General features: G+C 34.2%; 1 protein-coding gene across 1 annotated transcript in view; it reads left to right on the forward strand.

Moving 5' to 3' along the window:
* The window catches only part of LOC114332181 (monocarboxylate transporter 12-like), a 59413-nt gene extending 34803 nt beyond the window's left edge, over positions 1-24610 (forward strand). The window contains exons 4-8 of the mRNA XM_050657545.1: positions 2575-2788; positions 5315-5986; positions 8827-9048; positions 12246-12525; positions 24422-24610. Of these exons, the coding sequence (XP_050513502.1) occupies positions 2575-2788; positions 5315-5986; positions 8827-9048; positions 12246-12525; positions 24422-24552 (1519 nt within the window). The 3' untranslated portion in view covers positions 24553-24610. The remainder of the gene's footprint in view (positions 1-2574; positions 2789-5314; positions 5987-8826; positions 9049-12245; positions 12526-24421) is intronic.
* Positions 24611-26139: the final 1529 nt, after the last annotated feature.

Below are 26139 nucleotides of genomic sequence, written 5' to 3' on the forward strand. Positions count from 1 at the left end.
CTTACAAGAAGTTCCAAGCTCAAAATGTATAAATCCATCGTCTGACCTGTACTAACACAAACCAGTATAGGATCAGAACCAATATCGAATTAAAAGCACTCTACAATGACACCGATATTGTCCAAGAAATTAAATCACAGTGACTAAGATTGGCAGGCCACGTGCACATACTTCATAACGCGAGATTTGTAAGACCGGTATGGAAGGAGATTCCTACAGGCAAAAGACAACTCGGATGTCCAGAATACGATGGAGAGATAACATCCAACCAAGCAGATCTCCCGAAAATGACCATTCAATTTGATCCTAGGTTGATGGAAGACAGAACAAATTGAAAAAAAGTTGTACAGTCAGCCAGGACCCACCCAGGGTTTTAGCGCTACGTGATGATGATGATGATGTCCAGAAGTTCTCCTGACAAACGAAGAACTGAGATTCCTCAGATAATTTTAAGATAATTTATCTATTCCAAAAGTGCTTCCTAAGGGAGCTAAAGCTTTTTGAAGATGGCGCCTTGTAATTAGTTTTTTTTAGAAAAAAAGAACGCTTATACATATTTAGAAAAACGAAAACTGGTACACCTATTTAGGCTGCACCTACATTGGATCCGTTTTTCTCCGATCAGATCAGATCAGATCCGACGTCGGAATAAAAAATAAACCCATAGTATTAAATGAGGGTGCCTACATTGGATCCGTTATTCTCCGATCAGATCAGATCCGATCAGATCCGACGTCGGAATAAAAAATAAACCCATAGTATTAAATGGGAGTGCGTACATTGGATCCGTTTTTCTCCGATCAGATCAGATCAGATCCGATATCGGCCGACGTCGGGAGTAGCTTCTCCTATTCTCATGAGAAGTGTTTGGTTTCATTCCGATTTTTGCATATAATTAATTGAATTTTTTGTTTTAACTATTTCATGAAATAAATCAACAATAAATAGTTTCCAAATACAAATATTTAATTTTGTAATAATGTATCTCTACAAGATAGATATTTTATAATGTTGTCTTGTATAATGGTTACAAAATCTCTTTATTTACATTTATACCTCTCGCACAGAATAGGAAACACCCTATTCTGTGCTTCTAGGTAAATAGTTTTATTGGGATGGATACTAGTTTGTAATAAATCAATATATTTTTTCTTTTCTCATGATTTATTTTACATTCTTTTGACGAAAAAATGGAAAATAGGATTTTAAATTTATCAGGATAGTTACGTAGATTTTTGTTTATATTAAATTCTCCTAAAGATCCGTGTTTATTAAATGTATGCATCCATCTACGTTTTTTTCTGTGTCTTTTAAGAACGTTGTTTTCCAACAACAGCCAACAAATTAATAACACATCTTCATCATTGTCGGTGGTAGGTGGTCGGTGGTCGTAAGATTACTGAACCAATGTAGGCACCCTCGCCGGAAAACCGGTCTGATCGGATCTGATCTGTGATCTGATCGGATCGGAGAAAAACGGATCCAATGTAGGTACGCACTTACCTATCTTCTTTTTCTTAAGGTGCCTGTTCTTTCCGAACTTTGACGATCATTCTGAATATTGATGATTTTGTTGGTTGCTACACGGAACATATTTTTATCTACCAGAGATAAATCGATTCCATCAATTACGAATTTCTAATGCTGGTCATAGGCATCCGTTTTGGGTAGGGCAACAGTTATTTTATCGCATCACTTTTTTGTCCTTAACTTTTAAGCATTTTTGACACTGGTTTAATAAATTGTGAGGTATTCCAGGACAGTACTGAAAGGTACCCTTGCTTTAAGTTGGTAGGATGCATCGTTTTCTAGAAAAATCGGTTTGAAAATGTTTCGTTTTTTTAATTTGAAAAAAAATTGAAAGAAAGAGTACGGGTTGGGAATCATATATATTTGTTATATTTGTATACAGTGTGTTCCAACGAAAATTTGACCCCCTCCCCAGAAGCTTAGAAACCAAGAGTTCCTTCACAATTAAAAAAAAAACATAAATTTGTATTGAAATAGGGACGAATTTTCATGCAAAATTCATGCCCTCAAATGTAACCCCATACTGCCCCGCATCAATCCCAATTTTTTTTAATAACAAGTGTAGTCGAGTGACACATCATTTAAAAGGTATTTTTTTTTCTCTACACGATCCTTTATTTTTGTTTTTAATTTGCGAAATAACTTAAAAGATAACTTTGGATTTAACTAATTTATAATAAATTTGTTAAGTCCAAAATTATCTTTTCAAACTTATCACGTAAATTAAAAAAAAAATAGAGTGTCGTGTTGAGAAAAAAATTACCTTTCAAATGATGTGCCACTCAACCACACTTGCTATTTAAAAAAAACTGAGGGTTGATGCGGGGCAGTAGGGCGTTGCATTTGAGGGTATAAATTTTGTTCCCCTTTCCAATATAAATTGATGTGTTTTTTTAAATTTTGAAGAGGGGGAGGGTCAAATTTTCGTTGGAACAGACTGCATTTTGTGTAATAATAGGAAAACTGAATAATTATTTGCTGCAGTGTTACTATTTGTATTTACTATATTAAAAACTAATAGCATGATAAAATATTTTTTTGTAGAAGGGAAGAGAAGAAGCTAAAAAAAGAGAGAAGGAAAAAGTCGAGTGCTTCTTCAATTGATACAGAATGTCTCGAAGAAATCAAACATGTCCTTGAAGAGGGAGGCGACACGCAATATTTGCTTCAAGACGTCGACGCCACTTTAGATTTAAGCGATAAGGATAGATTTAATTCAGTTGTTGATTTACCTACGTTCGTTAGAGAAAACGAAAAAGTGAGTATTACTACTACTGCTACTACTACTATAGGTTTACAGCGTTCTCCGACTCCGAACCGCCATTCTTCCTCGTCAGCGCGTAATGTGGTTACTTCAGTCAGGTGCTGTTCACGCGCCAGCGAGTGATACGGTTACTTCAGTTAGGTGCCGTTCAACAAACTGGCTGCTAGCCAAGTTTCATTCTCTTCGGTCGGCAGCGAATGGGTTAACAATAGACCCGGAGCGATTTCTCATTCCTCTACTTCTTTTTCAATTCCCTCCCTCCAGCTTCTCGCCCTTCTTCTTTTCCTTCTCCCTTGTGGTGTCCACGCCAAAATCTGTTTAGGGATCCTGTCATCTGGCATTCTCTGTATATGGCCGTACCATATTAGTTGTTTTGTTTTTATGTCATCAATTATTGTGTGTGTGTGTGTGACTGCGTGACTCCCATCATTTCTATTGTTTGTTTTTTAACCAAGAGGAGTGATTCAAATTTACCGCGCCATAATGCTTGTTTCTAATTGGTCCAACCGCAGGAAAGTTTACTCCACTGTTATTAAATTTTGACACTAATGACATTTATGAAATTTTGGCACTTATGTCATTTTATAGGTTAATTAAGTATATCGGCGATTTTTTATATTTTCTGCATTATTCCTTTAATTTTTAGATTTTTAGTCTACTTTTATATAAAAACAGTTGTTTTGAGTACTCTTTAGCGATATGTTAGTATAATATAATATGTATGCATTATCATCGAAAGCTGATATGATCAACGAAAAAAGAAGATGAATTTGGTGACTTTTCTAGTAACTTTCTTGGGTGTGAAGCTGTCTTTTTAGATTACTCCTCTTGGTTAAAAAATCAACATTAGTATTCTCTTATTTACTATCCGATCTCCTCTTGATTTGCCTGCTGCTCTTCTCCAGAAATTAATTTCTGTTACTATTAGTAACATTTTCTCTGTTCTTTGTTTCAGTGGCCAAACTTCACTGCCATATGCGATTACACTTTTAAGTATGGTATTGTACATGAGCTGTTTGTTCGCTTTAGATATTGTTCGGTCCCACAGAATGCCGTTCATCATGGTATGGGTTTTCTACCCTGTATGCTTCTGTATTTTATAGCAGCATCGAGTGTTCTATCTTGAGTTATCTTCACGCCCAGGTCCTTGTATTCATTACAGTGTTTAATTCCTACCCCTTCGTCTAATGTAACGGACGGCTTTGCCCGTCCAGTACACATGGCTTCAGTTTTCTTAATGTTCACTTCAAAACTCCATTTGTCATATTCTTCTATTAGCTTCCGCGTCATGTAACTCAAGTCGTCATGATCCTCAGCAATCAGAATTTGGTCATCAGCGAAACATAAAGTGTACAGTGTTGTCTCGTCATTGAGACTGATTCCCATGCCGTTACATTTTCTTATTTATACAGGGTGGGCCAAAGAAAAGAGTCCACCTCGATATTTGGCAGTAGTTATTAGATTTTAAGGAAATACCGAATCAGGTTTATTTTTGTTCTAAGGGGGACACATTTTTACGATACATACATCCGTTATTTGGCAACCCCCTCCTTTCCACGTCCTCAACACCTTATTTTTAAATAGGGAATAGGGGTCGTATGGTAGCTCATTTGAAGGGGTACTCAATTATCTATGCAGTAATGTAAACATATAATTATTTATACAGGGTGTCCAAAAAATTTTTTTTAATTAAATTAATTGACAAAAAAAAAGAAGAATGTATGTCATTTATTTTATTAAGAATTTTAGAATACATTTTGCTGTTGTCAGAAAACAGAAATAAATGTTAATTTCACAAATAAACATTGCTTTTCGCTTAAATTCAATGTTCAAGCCAGCTCCCGCCATCCACCTGCTTCTTGGCAGATTGTACATTTAATTTAAGCGAAAAGCAATGTTTATTTGTGAAATAAACATTTATTTCTGTTTTCTGACAAATTTAAAATGTATTTAAAATAAAATAAATTACATACATTCTTCTTTTTTTTTGTCAATTAATTTAATTAAATAAATTTTTTTGGCACCCTATATAAATAATTATGATAATGTTTATATTACTGAATAGAGAATTGAATACATTTTTAAATGAGCTGCCACACAACGCCTATTCCCTATTTAAAAATAAGGTGTTGAGGACGTAGAAAGTGGATGTATGTATCGTAAAAATATGTCCCCATTAGAACAAAAATCGACCTGTTTATTGCCAAATATTGAGGTGGACTCTTTTCTTTGGCCCACCCTGTATATATGACAAAACGTATTTCAAGTGGGGTAACTTCTTATCCAATTATGCTCTTTGTCTACTAAATTGACTTACTGTTTTCCTCTATTCATCCTTCGGTTGGTGAAACAATGAAATATGTGCCTTAAATATAGTAGTAACTATTTTTGGATATGCGTTTACCGATTATTTTTTTTTTGATCAAATATACGTTTCAATTGAACAAGCCTAGTACATAATGTATTTATTCATGCCAATGTTATTTTATGAATTCTAATATTTTTATTTTCTATTTTTAGGTTCCGTTAGAAGTATTAAAACATTTAAGCGAAAATAAACAATTATACAGTATTATTGTAGACAATTACCCAAATTTATTATCAGGTCGCAGTTCGTCAGACAGAGAATTAAACATTTCTTACATGGCAAATCGACATACGTCTAGAGTTCCCGTAAGACTTTCCATGAAAGTAAAAATTCCTGAAGAACATGACCCCAATAAACCTGAATCGAATACGCCTCTTTTACAGCGACCCTCAAAAAATTTTTCCGAATACTCAAACCCTGCAAGTGAAGCTGTCAAATCTACTGATAGTAAAACGGAGGTTGGAAGACCTTCAAAAAATTTATCTGAAGTATCCAAGTCTACAGATACTAAAATGGTGACTGAGAGACCGTCAAAAAATTTATCTGAATATTCAAAGCCTGCAAGTGAGGCACCCAAATCTATGGATACTAAAACTGACGCTGTATCACCTACTGCTAACAAGGCCACTCAACTCCTTAGAAGTTTATCTGTTAAAGCTAAGACTCAAATCCAACCCCAGTCTTATTTGAAAAATGTTAGATTTAGGAAGAACTCTATCGGTTACAGAGGTGCGATGTTGAATATCCATAAATACAAAGCTAAAGCTACGAGCTGTCCAGATATATATAAAAATTCCATGGCAACTTTATTTAGAGAAGACGAGGTACAGTATACTAATTTTGTTCTTCTGGTATTACTTGATGGGCACTAGTAAATAATGGTTTAGTTTGATACAACTTCGAAAAGTGATTAAAAATACAACAATATTTATGTAGGATTCGTTAAAGGCAATAGTAATAAAAGTCCGTGTGATGTTTTAATTAATAAAATAGCCAACTAAATTATAGATACTATTAAATTGACGAAATGTAAAAGTGTTTGTGTAATTGCGACTAAAATTTTACGAGTTCTCACAAAAGAAAATGTCTTTGAAATAATCGCGTTTATCTACTTAATAATAATATATGACCGGCTTGTCAATATATAAGTACGTCTTAAACTTCCCGTCCTTTCGATTATCACCAAATACAGCCTCTTTCATTCGAATCTCAAAATCGACTGACTCTCGCACCCCTACCTATTAAAATTGCTTCAACCTATTAAAATTAGTCAAGGCGGCTACTTGTTTATCTTGCGTCTTATTTCGTTTTCGTAATAATAATAATTAAGAAAAATTATATACAGGAGTCTTGAAAACTAAGATAAAATATTTACAATTCTACATTTATTAATATTGTTTTTAACACGTTCGATGCGTATGTCGCTCATCGGCGAGATTCGGTTTCCCTCTCCAGTGCTGATGTCGCCGATGAGCGGCATGTGCTCACTTTCATTATAAAAATTATTTCAGGTTCTAGGAGAAGTACGTAAAAAACTGTACGCAGCAAACGTGTTAAAATAAAACTAAAACATTTGAAACTTTAGATCCCCGTTAAATTATATACGGAGTGAAAAAATCTTATTTTCTTTTGGTTCTTCCTTCTTAATTGTAGGCAAATTGCCACTTATATCTTCATACTTCGTATCTCGTCCTCTTTCTTGGACGAGCCATGGTTCGTTGTTCTCGATTTGATTTCTTTTTAGTGTGCCCTCCACTTCTTAAAGTGTATTACAATTACAAAATTTGCTGTGTTCAGCAAATTTAGCCCTGTACATCATTGTCGGATGTTCCTTAGCCATAGTCTTTTCCTTGCTAGTATCCTAGTCCCTCTTTCTCTCGATCTTTCCTTTCACTATTATAGTTTAGTATATTGGTACTTATATAGTATATATTGGTACTATTATTTCTCAGTAAGTTGCCTAAGTATGATATTTTTCTAACGTTTACTGTGTTATGGTGTTGCTATTACTTAAAAGTATTCTTTCTTTGCCTATTTTATGCAGCACTTCTTCGTTTGAGGTATGCGATGCCCATGAAATTTTAAGAATATTCCGGTAGATCCACATTCAAACGGCTTAGAATTTATTTACGGTTGATGTTTAAAGGGTCCACGTTTCAACTTCATAGAGAAGAGTCGACCGGACGTAGCGTTTTGATAAACGTCGTAGAATTTCGAGTTTTGTTCGAGAAACACATAGCAGTCTTTTGATTTCTTCGAAAGATTTTTTTTATTCTATTCTAGATATTATTTCTAGGTCAGGATTTAGACTGCTATTCAACTTCCGAAGTACCTAAATTTGTTGATCTGTTTATTGTGCAAGGTTAAGGTACATTTTGGTTTTTTTCCGCCAAGGAGACTCGCTCAGCCCATTGTTATTCAATATGATGATGAATTAAATAATTCACGAAGTAAGAAAACAACATGAATACCACATGGGAGCGCATAAAATCATGATAATATGCTATGCCGATGATGCAGTACTAATTGCTATAACGAGGATGACCTACAAAGGCAGCTTCACACCTTCAATATCATAGCAAACAAACTTAATATGAGAATATCAGTAGAAAAAACTAAATGTATAGTGATCAGTAAAGAGCCGCGTAGATGCAAACTAGAAATAGACGACAAAATTGTAGAACAAGTAATGAAATTCAATAACCTAGGAGTAGAGATCACTAGTAACAGGAATATAAGAACAGAGACCACAAGACAAGCGGCAAGAGTAAGTGGCTGCCTCCGAGAAACCATATGGAGAAACAAATATCTGACCACGAAAAGCAAAATGACGGTATACAAGACAACAGTTAGACCAATCCTCACATATGCAGCGGAGACAAGGACCGATATAAGAAAGACCAAACAACAAATAAACAATATCGAAATGATTGTATTAAGATCAATAGTGGGCATATCATTAAGAGACAGAGAAAGCAACAGGCGCGAACAATGCAAAATTCAAAATATTAACAGGTGGATAAAAACACGAAGAAAAAACTGGAACGAACATGTAAACCGAATGGGACCAGATAGATTAGCGAACATCTGTATAAACAACAATCCGTATAACAGAAGATCCGTTGGAAGGCCGCCGAAAAGGTTGAAAGACAATGTGCAGTCAAAAATAACTGAAACAGAATAAAAGGCAGACAAACAGGACTAATCCTAGTCACACCAAGAAGAAGAAAAATACGTTTACATACATCAAACCGGCAGCAACCTTTTGCTCGATGTATACTTTTACACAGTTCATCTAGCGTAAAGGACAGAAAACAATATTAATAAATTGTTTTAGTTCATGGGCATCAGAGTAGATGGTACCTGTGTACGCTTACCACTTGAGTGGGAAACTATTATTGTTCTTTCGTGTTTGATTTTGTATTCAGTCCCTGCGTCTGATGAGTCATGTGAGGCCGAAATGATGCCAGAACGTGGGGTTGTTTACCAATTCAAAGGCAGAGACTTATAAATCCTGTTCCTACGACATCGACATATATTTATACTGTATTGTAATCACTTTTCGAATTGTTCATCTTAAATGTATGAAATAACTTATTCACTTATTCATCCATTAGTTACTGGACCCTATATCTGATCTGAGACTATTTAAATAGTATTTCAGAATTGGTACGACGAGTTTTTGGATATTCTGAAAGATTTGACCAATTTTTCCCTCTTCTTGGATTTGCACTTCTTCATACTGTCATTGTCTACAGTAATAGTGGATATGTGGTACGTGGTACCGTATTATTATTTGGCAGAACATATGACGCGCCATGGATACAGTGACAATGAGGCTGCGTTTGTAATTTCTGTTATTGGTATTACGAATACCATTGGAATGGTAAGTATCTAATCTTATAAACACCTAATGCGACAAGTCACGCAGTGTGTCCGGTACGGTTTCGATGTGTAAACATTAAATGACGTTTAATAAATGTCATTTTATTTTATCATATCCTTTTTATAACAGCTCCAGAATGAGTGAATCGAATTAGCTTACTTCTATTTTAAAACATTTTTAGAAGTCCAAGGAAGGTTTAAAAGGTGAGAAAATGTGATGAAATTGTAAAGAAAATACTCAAAACAGCAATGTTATTGTCATATACACATAGTTATATTATACTCCTTTAGATTTACGTCACTAAAACTGCGGCTAACTTCGCGTCTATTTACTTTTTTACGTTTTTCGTGAAATCCATGATTTTGGTATTTTGTTTGATCTAAATATGGTATTTACCCCCTCTGTGACTCAGTGGTAAGAGCGCCAACCTTTGGATCGAAAGGTCCGAATGGTCGTGAGTTCGAATCTCACCAGGGTAGAAAATTTTTCGTTTATTATAAATTAATGAATGCAAATAGTTTTTATCCTTGTGGGATCGGTACTCACCGGAGGGGCCGCAGACGTTCGGATACAATTAGCGTCTCTTTGCAATGACAATGACGTCGACTTTGCAAAGTAACAAGACACTTACTCGACACACACACTACACATTATACTAGGTACCTAATCGGAACAATCCATACAGTACCATCACCATGCCAATGGCCGTTAGTCGAGGCATTAGCTAAATAAGAAAAATATGGTATTTAGAATTGTTTCATTAAATTTATAATTATTATTAAAATGTATTGCATTAATGCACAATTCAACTTTATCCTAGAGAAAATGTTGAAAAATAGTTTTTATCTCCTACCGTCACTAAAGCCATTCATTATTGTACTCATTTGCCGCCATTTGCGGCAGTAAAGTAACACTTTATTGTACTGAATTGGTTGCCAGCTTGCGGTATTTTTCCATAATTTTAGAGTAATTTGAAAGCGTCTAGAGGAATTTTTCTAAGCAGAAATGGTTGGCGAGGGACAATTATGAGATATTTTAAAGGGTCATGGTAAATTAAATTTGCTTATATACATAGAACTGTATAATTATACTCTCATATAATCGAAGACGATAGGATCTATGAATTATTTCCAGGGCCTTCTGTTGATAAGTAGTATAATTTTGGTTTACTGTTCTCTACATTTGACTACTAATTTATTAAAATGCGGCAAAAATTTAAATTTAAGGGGTTTGAGCTTCAATTTGAGGGAATTTCAGTTTCTAAGTGGGGAATTTATAAAATCACATCTGGCAACTCTGGTGGTATGTTGTAGCAAATTTTCCCTGACAAGCTCTGTCTCTCTCTAGGACCTCTCACTTGTATGTTTGGCCGCAATCTCGCTTCACTGTTTGAATGGGATGGGGCCATTCCATCCGTGTTGACAGTTCATTGGCTACACTACACTTCATAAACAATGACGTAACTATTAACGGTATTTTTAATTTTTGGTATTTTACTTTAAGCATTAAAATTAGTATATTATTTAAATATAAATACGATAAAATTATTTAAAACATATTTATTTCGTTGAAATCATGATAATAGAAGTACATATAACTTCTGTGCGTACAAAGTACACACACTCTTTTTTCATTAGAAGGATGTAATTAAGTAAGTGTTAAGTAAGTGTTAATGTTTTTTATGATTGGCGATAAAATTTTGTATGCACCACGTCAGTAAAGACTCTTGATCGAACTCGTCTGTTATTCGCCTTGCTCGCTACGCTCGCTCGGCTCATAATATCAGACTCGTTCGATAAAGAGTCGGTTTTTTACTGACTTGGTACATAAATAACTATTATTATTGTAAGTAAACAATGTTTTAATATTATTTTTAATTATAAACATATTTTCTGTATATTAATTTTCGATATTGTCAAAAATAGAGATATTCTTGAGCAATGAGCAGATATTTTACACACTTCCTATACAACTAATAAAATTTGATATCTCATGGGATATTGTAAAGATCTTCCTAAGACTTCTACAAATATTTCAAAATCAAAAGTAGCCAACTCAATTCAGTCCTTCTCGAGTTACAAAATATAAACAAGCTGAAAATGCGAGCATTATCATAACGAAAACTGTTTATTTACGTATTTTCATTCTAATATAAATGTTGTGAACTATAAAGGTACTTTACTCTTGATCGAAATTCATATTTTTTATATACTTCGTATAAAATTAATAAAATTTGATATATGATGATTGCGTCATAAATCTTAGACCATGAAGAGCTTTTTATGAAGAATAACTTTTCTTCGTCAAATTTAAAATAAAAGAGTTATAAATGAAAATGTTGTTGGTATCCATAATTTGAGAAAAATCTTCAAATATTTTTTCCATTAGAAGGATGTAATTTGCACATATCAGACCATATACAACATTTCATATATTCGGTTCGCTAAACTAGACACAACTGGCTAGTGATTTTAGTTAGTAATTTTGCCGATTTGGCAAAAAAAAATTTACTAAATAGTTAATAATTACTAAATAATTAGTAATTTTGACAATTTTGGCAAAATTGGCAAAAAACAAAAAATTACCTACTAAAATCACTAGCCAGTTGTGTCTGAGTTTAGCGAACCGACTATAATAACAATTTTCATTTCATAACAAATGGAACAGTCCATTTATCATTAGGTACTCCCATTAAAGGGGAGGCCGTATACTCGTATTTTAAAGTTGTTAATAAATTATTGCTTTCAAAATATACTCAAATTGTATTTTTGAACATCTTATTTATTTTATATGATAATTAAATTCACTATCAAATTAATGTCATTGATATTTTATTAATACTTAATTTAAAATTTAGTTTGACATTCACGAAGAGTCAAACTCAAAAATTCAGATTAAAAAACTAGCCTACTTACTAGCAACGATTTCAGCTGACGTTTAGTGTGTCGGCAAAAAATAAAAGGATTGTGACGTCACACTTTAGACTTTGAGGTCGATTATCTCAAAGACAGTTAGAGATATCGAAATGCCGTTTTCAGATTTGGATTCAGAAGACAAAACTACATAAGAAGCCATCGATAAATCTGCTCTAAGTATTGCAGGAGCGGCAACGCACTAACGCACAGACACAAATTGTCTATTTTTATACAAAACCGTCTATTTTTATTTTATTTTTAAAACAGTTTCTTATATTTCAGGTACTACTTGGGGCTGTTGGAAATAGACTAAATATTGCAAAATCATATGCAATTTGCTTAGTTCTTTGTGGAGTAAGCATTGGCTGTATGATTTTAGTTACACCCAGCTATATTTTGTTATTAGTATCCGGAGGATGCTTTGGTCTATTTTTCGCCAGTTCTATGTGCCTTACTCCTTCGTTATTAGCAGAATTGGTATCATTAGATGATTTTACGATGGCATACGGGCTCCTTTTGTTGTCACAAGGAGTTGGAACTCTTATAGGACCACCCTTGGCAGGTAATATCATTTTTTTTATTTAGTTAGTACTTTATATACAGTGTGTAAAAGCTAAATGGAATAAATTCATTATTTCGTGAATGAGCGGTTTTAGAAATAAATTCCAAAACAAGTCTATTTTTATTTTTATAGGTATTATGAATTTTTGGCATATACGCTGCAGTGCAAAAAAATCGATCCACTAAAAATTTGGTCATTTTTGATGTTTCGAATTTCCTAAAGTTGCTGTCCGATTTAAGTGATTTTTTACCACGTTATAGCCTTATTCATTGACAATATCTCTGTAATAATATTGTTGCTAGACAGTCAAACTATCATTGTATACCGGGTGTACGAATCAAACTGTGTTTTTTTCTCAAAGTTCGCATCACCCTGTGGACTATTCTGGCATTTATAAAATACTGAAATGAAAACCCAAATATAGCCTCAGGTTTTCATAACATTTTGTCTTTCGATTCATTCGCTTATGTTGGATAATAAAAAAGTTAGGTACTTTAACAACTGGCCATGTTCGTCATCAGTACAGGGTGTTTCTAAATAAGTGCGACAAACTTAAAGGGGTAATTTTACATGAGAAAATAATGACAATTTGCTTTACAATCATATGTCCGCACACGCTTCGTTTCCGAGATACGGGATGTTCAATTTTTTTTACAAACTGACGATTTATTTCATCATCATCATTCTCTTTGCCTTATCCCTATGCGGGGTCGGCTTCCCTAATTGCATTTCTCCATACAATTCTATCTTGAGTCATATCGATATTAATCCCCTTTACCAACATGTCCTGCCTAATCGTCTCCCCCCACGTCTTCTTTAGTCTTCCTCCCGTACTCCTTCCAGGAATCTGCACTTCAGCAATTCTTCTTATTGGGTGATTAACTTCTCGACCTGGGTTGAACATGACCAAACCATCTTAACCTACGCTTACTCATTTTATCATCAATTGGTGCTACACCTAGACTTCTCCTAATATACTCATTTCTAATTTTATCCTTCTTTGTCACTCCACTCATCCATCTAAGCATTCTGATTTCCGCCACATGCATTCGTTGTTCCTCTTTCTTTTTCACTGCCCAACATTCAGTTCCGTGCATCATAACCGGTCTTATGGGTGTTTTATAGAATTTTCCCTTCAGCTTCATTGGAATTCTTTTGTCACACAATACACCACTCGCTTCTTTCCACTTCATCCATCCATCCCTAATTCTATTGCATGCATCTCGATCTATTTCTCCATTACTCTGTAATACCGATCCTAGGTACTTAAAACTATTACTTTTCACAATCATTTCACCATCCAAAGATACCATTTTATTTGTAGTAACTCCATCTTTAAATGAACATTCCAAATACTCTGTTTTTGTCCTAAGTTTTAAACCTTTTTCCTCCAGAGCTTGTCTCCACTGTTCCAGTTTTTGTTCTAAATTTCTTTCACTATTTCCTATTAACACTACATCATCAGCATACATTAGGCACCAAAGAATACTACCCTGTAGTTTCGCAGTTATCTGGTCCAAAACTAATTAAGAATGAGAACTAAGCACCGAGCCTTGGTGCAATCCTACTTTCACCTGAAATTTATCAGTCTCTCCCATACCTGTCCTAACACTAGTTGTTACTCCCTCATACATATCTCTCACAATCTTTACATATTCGCCAGGGACTCCTTTCTTATTGAGTGCCCACCACAGAACCTCTCGAGGAACTCTATTATATGCCTTCACAAGATCAATGAATACCATATGAGCGTTGGTCTCTTTATTCCTGTATTTTTCCACCAGTTACCTTACAATGAAAATTGCATCTGTTGTTGATCTGCCCTGCATAAAGCCAAATTTATTATCGGATATTTCGGTTTCTTCACGTATCCGTCTATCAATTACTCTCTCCCATATTTTCATGGAGTGGCTAAGTAGTTTTATAGTCCTGTTGTTTGTGCATTGCTGTATGTCTCCCTTGTTTTTGTAGACAGGTACTAATATACTGCTTCTCCATTCGTCTGGCACTTGTCCAACTTCCATGCCAACTTGTTCCTGTCTCTCCCAATGCTCTCCATACTTCCCCAGGAATATCATCTGGTCCGAATGCTTTTCCTTTCTTTATTTTTTGAAGCGCTTGTGCCACTTCCTCGTTTGTTATTCTGGTAACCATTGCTGTTACTGTCTCCGTTAACTTCACAGGCTGTCTGTCAAATTCTTCATTTAATAGACTGTCAAAATAATTTCTCCATCTCTTTTTGATATCCTTTTCGTGAATTAGTATTTTATTATTTTCATCTCGGATACATCTAATCTGATTAAAATCTCTTGCTTTCTTTGCTCTCTGTTTGGCTATTTTATATATCTTTGCTTCGCCTTCCCTAGTATCAAGTTGCTCGTATAGGTTTGAATACGCTTCTGCTTTAGCTTTTGCTACTGCTACTTTCGCTTCCTTTTTGGCGACCATATAGTTTTGAAGATCTATGTCAGATCTGGTTTTGGCTCTTGCCACTTTTTATATAATTTTCCCTTCTCTTTTATTTTTCCTTGTACTTCATTTGACCACCACCAAGTCTCTTTATCCTCAAACTTCTTTCCTGACGTTTTCCCAAGTATTTCAATATTTTCTATTCTCTCTAACAATATTCTCTCTAATAATATTGGCCATTTTTCTCCAAACTGTGTTAGGGCTTCCTTTCATGTTCCAACATATTTTTTCTACTATTTTTTCCCTGAATAGACCTTCCATCTTTTAGCATCCACCACTTGATTTTTTGTGGTCCTCTCCGATATTTTTGTTTAGTTTCAATTTTTACTTCGATTTCCAGAACAAGCAGCTTATGTTGTTGGCTTACTGTCTCACTAATTATTGCCTTGCAGTCCTTGCATTCACGTATGTCTTCTTTCCTTATCATAAAGTAGTCTATTTGGGATTGATGTTGTCCACTTTTGTAGGTAATAAGTTGAGTTTCTCTCTTTTTAAAGAATGTGTTAACAAACTGACGATTTATTTATTGCTTTAAAACCAGTTGAGATATGCAGTAGGGTGGTGCGAAAAAAGTCAAGTTAATAATTCCGTATCGCTATAGTGCGGACAAGTTGCTATTGGTAATTACAAGAAAAACAAAAAAATAATTATTCAAATCGGACGTTATCTTCCGATCCCGCAATGGACCTAAAAATTATGAAAAAAATGAAATTTTACCTTTTTTCAAAAATTTTTATTTATCCTTCGAGTACGTTTTATTTATCGCTATAGTAAAATTTATTTACACTTTGCATGGTTGAGTACTAAAAAAAATTGTTTTACGCATTTAACGGATATTTTCCGATCCCGCAAGGTCAATCAAAATCTATAAAAAATTGAAATTTTTGATGATTTTGAAAAATTAAAAAACATTTAGGTATCTCATTTTTTTGTTACATTGTGAAGTTCTTCGTTTGTTTAGATATTGTATGACAATATTTAAACAACCCAGATCTCAAAACGAGGGGTTGGTTGCACTTCTAGCTCCACACGCACCCTTGTCTCCAACCAACCAATGAGTGTGTGTTTTTTGCATTATTTACATTATGTACTTTGTATGTATTTCTTTTTCATCTGTTTGTGTCCAGCTCTCAAACACCAACTTTGCATTGTGATTTCTTGATAAAATCTGGCAGCATGGACCTTGATTTAATTGTCCTGATGCATCCATCTCTTGATTGAGGCCCACATACATTAGCATGAGACGATGCTTCCGTGGCCAACTTTAGGCACCGCTCATCAGCTGACGTGTGGCAGGGATAATTTTGTACATACATTCCAGTCTTACATGTCGCCCGATGTAATACAGGGAGTTATATCTTCATTTAAAACTCTTCGAGGAAGTGGTGGTGAAGATAGTTTTGCATCATTCCAGTCTATTATTTTAGTTTAGTCCTGTGCTTCAAAATTTCAAGTAGTAGGGAGAAAGGAAACACATTATAGAGAGCTAGGGCCAAGAAGAGTGTTAAAAGCCGGACATACTAAAGCCAAGGGCAAAAGTATTAGAAATTTCATCCCACCTACTTTAAATTTTCAAGCACAGGACTACACTGAAATAATAGACTGTAATGTTACAAAACTGTCTTCTCCACCAGTTCTTTGAAGAGTTTCAAATGAAGATATAACTTCTTGCATTACATCGGGAGACATGTCAGACTGGAATATACAAAACTATCCCTGCCACATGCAAGCTGGCGAGCGCTGCCTAAAGTTGCCCACGGAAGCATCGTATAATGCTAATGTATGTGGGCCCCAATCAACAGATGGATTCATCAGGAAAACATTTAAATCAAGGTCCATGCTGCCAGATTTTACCAAGAAATCACAATACAAAGTTGATGTTAAAGAACTGGACACAAATAGATAAAAAAGAAATGAACTTACGTAAATAATTTAAAAAACACACACTCATTGGTTGGTTGGAGAAAAGGGTGCGTGTGGAGCTAGAAGTGCAACCACCCCCTCGTTTTGGGTTTTGGGTTGTTTAAATATTGTCATACAATATCTAAACAAGCGAAGAGCTTCACAATGTAACAGAAAAATGAGATAACTAAATGTTTGTAATTCATCAAAATCATCAAAAATTTCAAATTTTTATAGAACTTGATTGACCTTGCGGGATCTTAAGATATTCGTTAAATGCGTAAATCTATTTTTTTTTATTACTCTACCATGCAAACTGTAAACAGATTTTATTATAACAATAAATAAAACGTACATGAAGGATAAATAAAATTTTTTTAAAAAAAGGTAAAATTTTATTTTTTCCATAATCTTTAGGCCTGTTGCGGGATCGGAAGATAAAGTCCGATTTTAATAATTCTTTTTTTGTTTTTCTTGTAATTACCAATCGCAACTTTTCCGCACTATAGCGACACGGAATTATCAACTTCACTTTTTTCGCACCACCCTAATATGCAGATCAAATTCGGTGGGTTTTAGAACGTAGTTATTGCACATTTTTTGACATAAAATTAAGAATTTTATATTTTTATATTCACCATTGCGGACATATGATTGTAAAGCAAATTGTCATTATTTTCTCATGTAAAATTACCCCTTAAAGTTTGTCGCATTTACTTAGAAACACCCTGTACTGATGACGAACATGGCCAGTTGTTAAAGTACCTAACTTTTTTATTATCCAACATAAGCGAATGAATCGGAAGACAAAATGTTATGAAAACCTGAGGCTATAGTTGGGTTTTAATTTCAGTATTTTATAAATGCTAGAATAGTCCACAGGGTGATGCGAACTTTGAGAAAAAAACACAGTTTGATTCGTACACCCGGTATACAATGACAGTTTAACTGTCTAGCAACAATATTATTACATCGATATTGTCAATGGATAAAGCTATACGTGGTAAAAAATCACTTAAATCGGACAACAGGTTTAGGAAATTCAAAACATCAAAAATGACCAAATTTTTAGTGAATCGATTTTTTTGCACCGCAGTGTATATCATACTAGTGACGTCATCCATCTGTGCGTGATGACGTAATTGAAGATTTTTTTAAATCGTGATATCGTGATTATATCGTGATCGTGTACTACCTCAGTTGAAAGGTCATTCGATTCTCTTTTCAGTAATGTAAACATTAACATAATTATTTATTTGGGTGTCCAAATTTTTTTAAATTAAATTATTTGACACAAATCTTCAAAAAGAAAAATGTATGTAATTAATTTAATTCAAAATACATTTTACTGTTGTCAAAAACAGAAAAAAGTGTTTATTTAGCAAATAAATATTGCTTTTCGCTTTAATTAAATGTTCAAATTGTCAAGAGGCAGGTAGGTGGTCTCTTTATAATTGAATGCAATATCAGCTATATGTATTCAAGTATTTTTCATCAGTTATCTTTCACAGGGCCGCTTTATCTCTTAGGTAATATAGACAGTTGCCTTGGGCGGCAAATTATGAGAGGGCGGCAAAAATACTGTACAAAAAAAATATTTGTATATAAAAATTAAAATCGAATAATATTTAACTACCTCCATCAATGGAATAGAAGTGGGCTTTCATTTCTAGAAAACAATTCTATTCATTCAAAAAAGGCGGCTACTAGAGAATTGCCTAGGGCGTCAATTGACCTAAAAGCAGGCCTGATCTCTCATATACCTTTTTCAACTTTCAAAAACCTTTATAAGATTTTTTTAGCTTTTTTTCTTTACTGGTCTAATAATGTATTAAATGAATAACAAATTTGTTATAATAGATGTTGTTATTCATCGTGGGCTAATTAAATGAGACCTATGTCCTCCTCACTCAATTAATTCAATCAGTTTTTTAAGTATAATAATTAGTTCAACATCAATCTGCTGCTCATATTATGATCAATATGTGTCACTAATTCTTCATTTGTTCTGGTTATTAACTTTGTGAAAAATGTGTGATTCCTAATTGGAAAAAATTTTAATTGAAGCCTGTTGTTGTTTCTTCCTGTTTACAAAATTCATATCTACAGATCAAATTTAATTTTATAAAAAATCATCTGAATATGATCGATATAAATATGCAAATATAGATGTACTTATAGTATGAATTGCCTTAGAATTGATTTTCCCAAAATTTGTTTTTCTTCATAAACTTCATAAACTGTTAAGTACTGTATTATTTTGTTTTTTTGTAAATTTGTAGCTGATTTAGTGTTGGTTATAGCTCGAATATTCATATAGTTACTTGTAATTTATAAATAATGGGTAAGTGCAGTCCCGCCGTTGGGGTATAAGGGGCCCGCCTGCAATAATAGCATAGGCGCCCTTCGGTTTTAAGTTAGTGTTTTGTATTATAACATGAGCAGAAAAAACTCATTTTGGCGCCCGTTTTGCGTCCCTTATAGGCCCTTTATAAATGCTATGTACATATGTAGATATTTATTTGAATTTAAAACAGAGACAAATATCTCTTTAGTTCTGTATTCAATATTGAACACTGGGCCATACAATCCTCGCTAATAAATGGAAGGATCGACTATCGATACACATAAAAAATCATGTTGAAAAACATCTACGAAAAAGCAACAATCACAATAAAACATCCACATCAAAACACCAAACCAATAAAAATAAATAGAGGAGTTAGGCATGGGGACACAATATCCCCAAAATTATTTACACAAGCACTAGAAGATATATTCAAAGAACTTGAATGGCACAACAAAGGAATCAACATCAATGGACAACTTCTGACTAGGGCCACTATGCGTTTAGTCTGGTGCAGTTTGTAAGCGCGTAGCGATGACTCAAAACCGAATCGGCCTGCCGATGCCACATTATGCGTTTTGACCGGATGCGGTGAAAACGCATCCGTTTCCAACGCATCCGGAACGACCTGTCACACTATGCGTTTAGTCTGGTGCAGTTTGTAAGCGCGTACCGATGATTCAAAACGCATCCGTTTCCAACGCAACCGGACCGATCTGTCACACTATGCGTTTTCACCGGATGCGGCGGAAACGCATCCGGTCAAAACGCATAATCTGACATCGGCAGGCCCATTCGGTTTTGAGTCATCGGTACGCGCTTACAAACTGCAGCAGACTAAACGCATAGTGTGACAGATCGGTCCGGTTGCGTTAGAAACGGATGCGTTTTCACCGCATCCGGTCAAAACGCATAATGTGGCATCGGCCTAGTCAGCAGTTGTCCATTGATAGGCCGATACAGAGATAACTTGAGATATGCAGATGACATAGTGGTGATATCAGACAATATGAAAGATTTTAACGAAATGATGACACAATTGGACAAGGAAGCAAACGAGATAGGTCTAAAAATGAACTATACAAAAATTAAATATATGACAAATGCAGATAGTTCTGGATCCCGCGTATGAAAAAAAAGTTGATCAATAGCAAGCTGAAAATTTTTTAGTAGCTTAAAGGTGTCTAGTCGGACAAACTTTGATGTATGGGAACACTGGAACAGGGGAAGTTTTAATTGTGGAACAGGTTAAAAATTTGGAACGGTCAGAGCACGAAAACGGCACATGTATTTTGTCCGACAGAACAGACTTAGACTCTCCGAACAGAGATTAAATTCTCATGCAAAAATCAGACTGCTATTTATCACCAAATGGGCGTTTTAATGAGTGGAACATGTAGAATATGTCAAATGACAGGAATTATGACAGGTGATAAATAGCAGTCTGATTTTTGCATGAGAGTTTAATCTCTGTTCGGAGAGTTTAAGTCTGTTCTGTCGGAGAAAATAAATGTGCCGTTTTCGTGACCTGACCGTTCCAAATTTTTAACCTGTTCCACAATTAAAACTTCCCCTGTTCCAGTGTTCCCATATATTAAAGTTTGTCCGACTAGACACCCTTAAGCTATTAACAAATTTTCAGCTTGCTATTAATCAACTTTTTTTTCATACGCGGGATCCAGACCTAAGAAGAGGACAACGAAGCCATGCAAAGAGGAACAAGTACAATACAGAAAGTCAAGGAGTACATATACCTAGGGCAAATAATGAAACTGAGTAAAGAAAATCAAATAGCAGAAATAAAAAGGAGAATATGACTCACATGGGTGACATTCGTAAAAATGAGCTATATCCTGAAAAACCAGAAATATGTCCAACACCTTCACACAAAAGTATATGATCAATGTGTCCTACCAGTACTTACATATGGAGCACAGACATGGACCTTCACAAAGGAAAATAAGGAAAAGATGGCCAAGACTCAAAGGACAATGAAAAGGTAGGTGCTGGGTATCAAGCTAAGTGATAAAAAGAAAAATAACTCACTGAAGACCTTGGGACCATAAAAGAGGAAAGGGCAGACCACAGATGAGATGGTCGGACGGCCTAAACAGAAACGCACCCGTGTTGAGCTGCCCCCCCCCCCACTTGCAAAAATTAAAAAAACAAATAGCCCTGATTTATGAGCTTTCATATTCCACAAATTAAAAATTTTGAGCTCGTTCCACTGAGCAGGAATTTCATATTTTAGTGGGGGGGGCTAGGTCAGACCCCCCCAATACTTAAAAATAGGAATATTGAATCGATTTTTACGGCAGAATTGCAAGCTATTTATGAGCTCTTGAAATTATATAGCTTCGATTTTTGAGCTCATCCCCTTCACCCCCAAACTACCCTTTTTGATTTAACTTAAGAGAAAATGCTGAGAAAACTTAAAATATATCGCATTGCGGATATAATTCCTATAGCTTATATATTCTAAGAATAAATTATTAAATCACGTGCATTTCGATTATTGAGCTACAACCCCTTCGCAAGAAAACCACCCCATCTTCCCGGCTTAAGAAAAAGTTGTACTTAAAATGCATTAAATTAATTATTTGACGACTACATATCACTTAATAATTTATGAGCTCCCAAATTACGCGCATTTAGATCAGTAAATTGCAATTTATTTTGTATAGTACAGTCACTGAAGGTAAAAATCAACGATTACCTTCAGTTTCGGTGAACCTTCATCGATTTTCACGAAAATTGGTTAGTGAAACAAAGGTGACATGGTACCACCTCGCGCCTTTACCCTGAGGGTGGATACCGCCCCTTCTCGGGGGTGAAAATTATTTTTTCTAAAAAATAACTGCACAAATCAATAAAAGAACAAATTCTAACCAAAATTTATTATATAAAGTTATTAAAATAAGTCAATACTTTTTAAGTTATTAAAGATCAAAGATTTTAATTATTCGTGAAAAGAATGCATGTTTTGAAGCGGTTTTTCGTAAATCACTGAAAAACTGTAAGTTTTTACAAAAAAGTTAATAGTAGTTTAAGTCGTATAGCTTATATTCTAAGAATAAACTCTTAAATCACGTGCCTTTCGATTATTGAGCTACAATCCATTCGCAAGAAAACCATCCCATATTCCCGGCTTAAGAGAGAGTTGTACTTAAAATAATTTAAATTAATTATTTGGCGACTACATATCGTTTAATAATTTATGAGCTCGCAAAATATACGCATTTCAATTATTGAATTGCCATTTTCTTTCTATAGTGCAGTCACTGAAGGTAAAAATCGACTATGACCTTCGATTTCGGTAAATCTTCATTCATTTTCACGAAAATTGGTGAGTGGATAGAGGATACCTCAAGAAACAAAATTAACTATAACAAATTAGCCGGGGGTATATATAAAATAATCCCACAAATCAAGAGAGGGAAAAATTCTAAGCAAAATTTTTTATATAATGTTATTAAAATAAATCAATATTTTTTGAGTTATTACAGATCAAATATTTTAATTTTTGTGAAATAATTTTGCATAAATAACTCAAAAACTGTAATTTTTTACAAAAAAGTTTCCATCACTAAAATTGAAGCTAATAAAAAATATAATAAATTGCTTACTTGAAAAACCCTTTAATGTTAATTTAAAGTAAGTTATAGGTAATTAAATGTATAGTTTTTTCTGCGACTGTTCAAATCTAAGGATTCAAGCTTAATTAACGGGAAAGATGTATTTTATAACACTTACTAAATACTTGTCAAAGTACTTAGAAATACCTATCAGTGAATGGAGATTTACCGAAATCGAAGGTCATAGTTGATTTTTACCTTCAGTGACTGCACTATAGAAAGAAAATTGCAATTCAATAATTGAGATGCGTATATTTTGCGAGCTCATAAAGTATTAAACGATATGTAGTCGCCAAATAATTAATTTAAGCTATTTTAAGTACAACTCTCTCTTAAGCCGGGAATATGAGATGGTTTTCTTGCGAAGGGGTTGTAGCTCAATAATCGAAATGCGCGTGATTTAAGAGTTTATTCTTAGAATATAAGCTATCTATACGAATTAAACTACTATGTATTAACTTTTTTGTAAAAACTTGCAGTTTTTCAGTGATTGACGAAAAACCGCTTCAAAACATGCATTTTTTTACGAATAATGAAAATCTTTGATCTTTAATAACTTAAAAGTATTGACTTATTTTAATAACTTTAAATACATAATAAATTTTGCTTATTATTTGTCCTTTTATTGATTTGTGCAGTTATTTTTTATAAAATAATTTTCAGCCCCGAGAAGGGGCGGTATCCACCCTCAGGGTAAAGGCGCAAGATGGTACCATGTCACCTTTGTTTCACTGACCAATTTTCGTGAAAATCGATGAAGGTTCACCCAAATTGAAGGTAATCGTTGATTTTTACCTTCAGTGACTGCACTATACAAAATAAATTGCAATTTACTGATCTAAATGCGCGTAATTTGGGAGCTCATAAATTATTAAGTGATATGTAGTCATCAAATAATTAATTTAATGCATTTTAAGTACAACTTTTTCTTAAGCCGGGAAGATGGGGTGGTTTTCTTGCGAAGGGGTTGTAGCTCAATAATCGAAATGCACGTGATTTAATAATTTATTCTTAGAATATATAAGCTATAGGAATTATATCCGCAATGCGATATATTTTAAGTTTTCTCAGCATTTTCTCTTAAGTTAAATCAAAAAGGGTAGTTTGGGGGTGAAGGGGATGAGCTCAAAAATCGAAGCTATATAATTTCAAGAGCTCATAAATAGCTCGTAATTCTGCCGCAAAAACCGATTCAATATTCCTATTTTTAAGTAGTGGTGGGGGGGGGGCAGCTCAGCCCCTTCACTAAAATATTAAATTCCTGCTCAGTGGAACGCGCTCAAAATTTTTAATTTGCGGAATATGAAAGCTCATAAATCAGGGCAATTTGTTTTTTAATTTTTGCAAGTGGGATGGGGGACAGCTCAACACGGGTAAGATACGCAAGGACCAGAGGGGCAGGATTAGCACTGAACCGAGAAGAGTGGAAAAATAAGGGGGAGGCCTACGTTCAACTTTGGACAAATGAAGGGCAATAGATAGATATATAGACTGCTATACTCATAACGTTTTAAACTTTAAACAATTTTTCTTTTTGTTTTAGGATGGCTCTTTGATTTCACTGGTTCCTGGGATCAATCCTTCTATCAGGCTTGCATTTGGATCATAGTATCCGGTCTTCTGGTGGGAATTATCCCATATACAAAAAATAGAAGAATAGGCAAGAGAAGTTAGATGAGATTTTGTACTAAAACTTTTGTAAACTCATGAAATTAATAAAAGTTTATATGTAGCTTTATTTTATTTTATATTGATCTATACAGTGTGAGCCAAAGAAAACAGTCCACCTCGATATTTGGCAGTAAGATTTTAAGGAAATGAAGAAACAGGTCGATTTTTGATCTAAGGGGGACCCATTTTTACGGTACATGTATCTGTCATTTGTCAACCCCCTTCCACTTTCTCACCCCTTATTTCTAAATAGGGATTAGGGGTCGTGTGCTATCTCATTTGGAAGGTTATTCAATTCTCTATTCAGCAGTATTAACATTGACATAATTATTTATACAGGGTGTACAAGAAAAATTACTTAAATTAAATTAATTGACACAAAAAGAAGAATGTATGTAATTTATTTAAAGTCAAAATACATTCTACTGCTGACAGAAAACAGAAAAAAATGTTTATTTGTTAAATAAACATTGTTTGTTGCTTAAATTCAATATTCAACCTACCAAGTGGCAGGTGCGGGTGGCAGCTTGAACATTGAAATTAAGCGAACAGCAATGTTTATTTATCAAAAATCATTTTTTTCTGTTTTTTGACAGCAGTAGAATGTATTTCGAATTAAATAAATTACATACATTCTACTTTTTGTCTCAATTGATTTAATTCAAAATAATTTTTCTTGGACACCCTGTAAAATAATTATTTCAATGTTAATATTACTGAATAGAGAATTGAATATCTTTTCAAATGAGCTAGCACACGACTCTCATTCCCTATTTAAAAATAGGGTTTGGGGGAAGGGAGGGAGTTGAGAAATGACAGATGTATGTACCGTAAAATTGTCCCTCTTAGATCAAAAATCGACCTGTTTCTTCATTTCCTTAGAATCCAATAAATACTGCCAAATATCGAAGTGGACTGTTTTCTTTAGCCCACCCTGTATAATATAATGTTATGACAAATTTATTAATGTCAATAAAAAGCTAAAATTTAATACGGTACTATACGAATCAATTATAGATGGGTTGAGATTAATACGATGATAATTATAGCTAAGACAAAAAACAAGAGTAAAAGTTTTAGAGTGAGAAACTTATAGAACAGCCGTGGTTAAGCTCTTATTTAATTGGTTAAACATTAACCCTTAAAATGTCCACCGATAAGTTCGGCGTATGTGGATGATGCCTGATAAGAAATGAATCAAGATGAGTCAGATTATTGTATAGCGATTTAAATCGTACCTAACGTCACAACTTATAACTAAGGAAGAACGTTGAAACCAATTTTAACTATTTCCTGTATGCACACAATGATGATTTACCACAATTAAACTACGATATGACCGCAAATTGGAAATTGCGATGTTACGATTTCATGATAAAAACAAAGCACTACAAAGTTGTTTTTACCTTGTTCGGTTTTCCCTGGACCATTAATAGACCTGGATCCCGCGTACCAAAAAAAGTTGATTAACAGCAAGCTGAAAATTTGTTAATAGCTTAAGGGTGTCTAGTCAGACAATCTTTGATATATTGGAACAGGGGAAGTTTTAATCGTGGAACAGGTTAAAAATTTGGAACGTCAGATTACGAA

Source organism: Diabrotica virgifera, chromosome 8 (assembly GCF_917563875.1).
Source record: "Diabrotica virgifera virgifera chromosome 8, PGI_DIABVI_V3a".
Lineage (NCBI taxonomy): Eukaryota > Metazoa > Arthropoda > Insecta > Coleoptera > Chrysomelidae > Diabrotica > Diabrotica virgifera.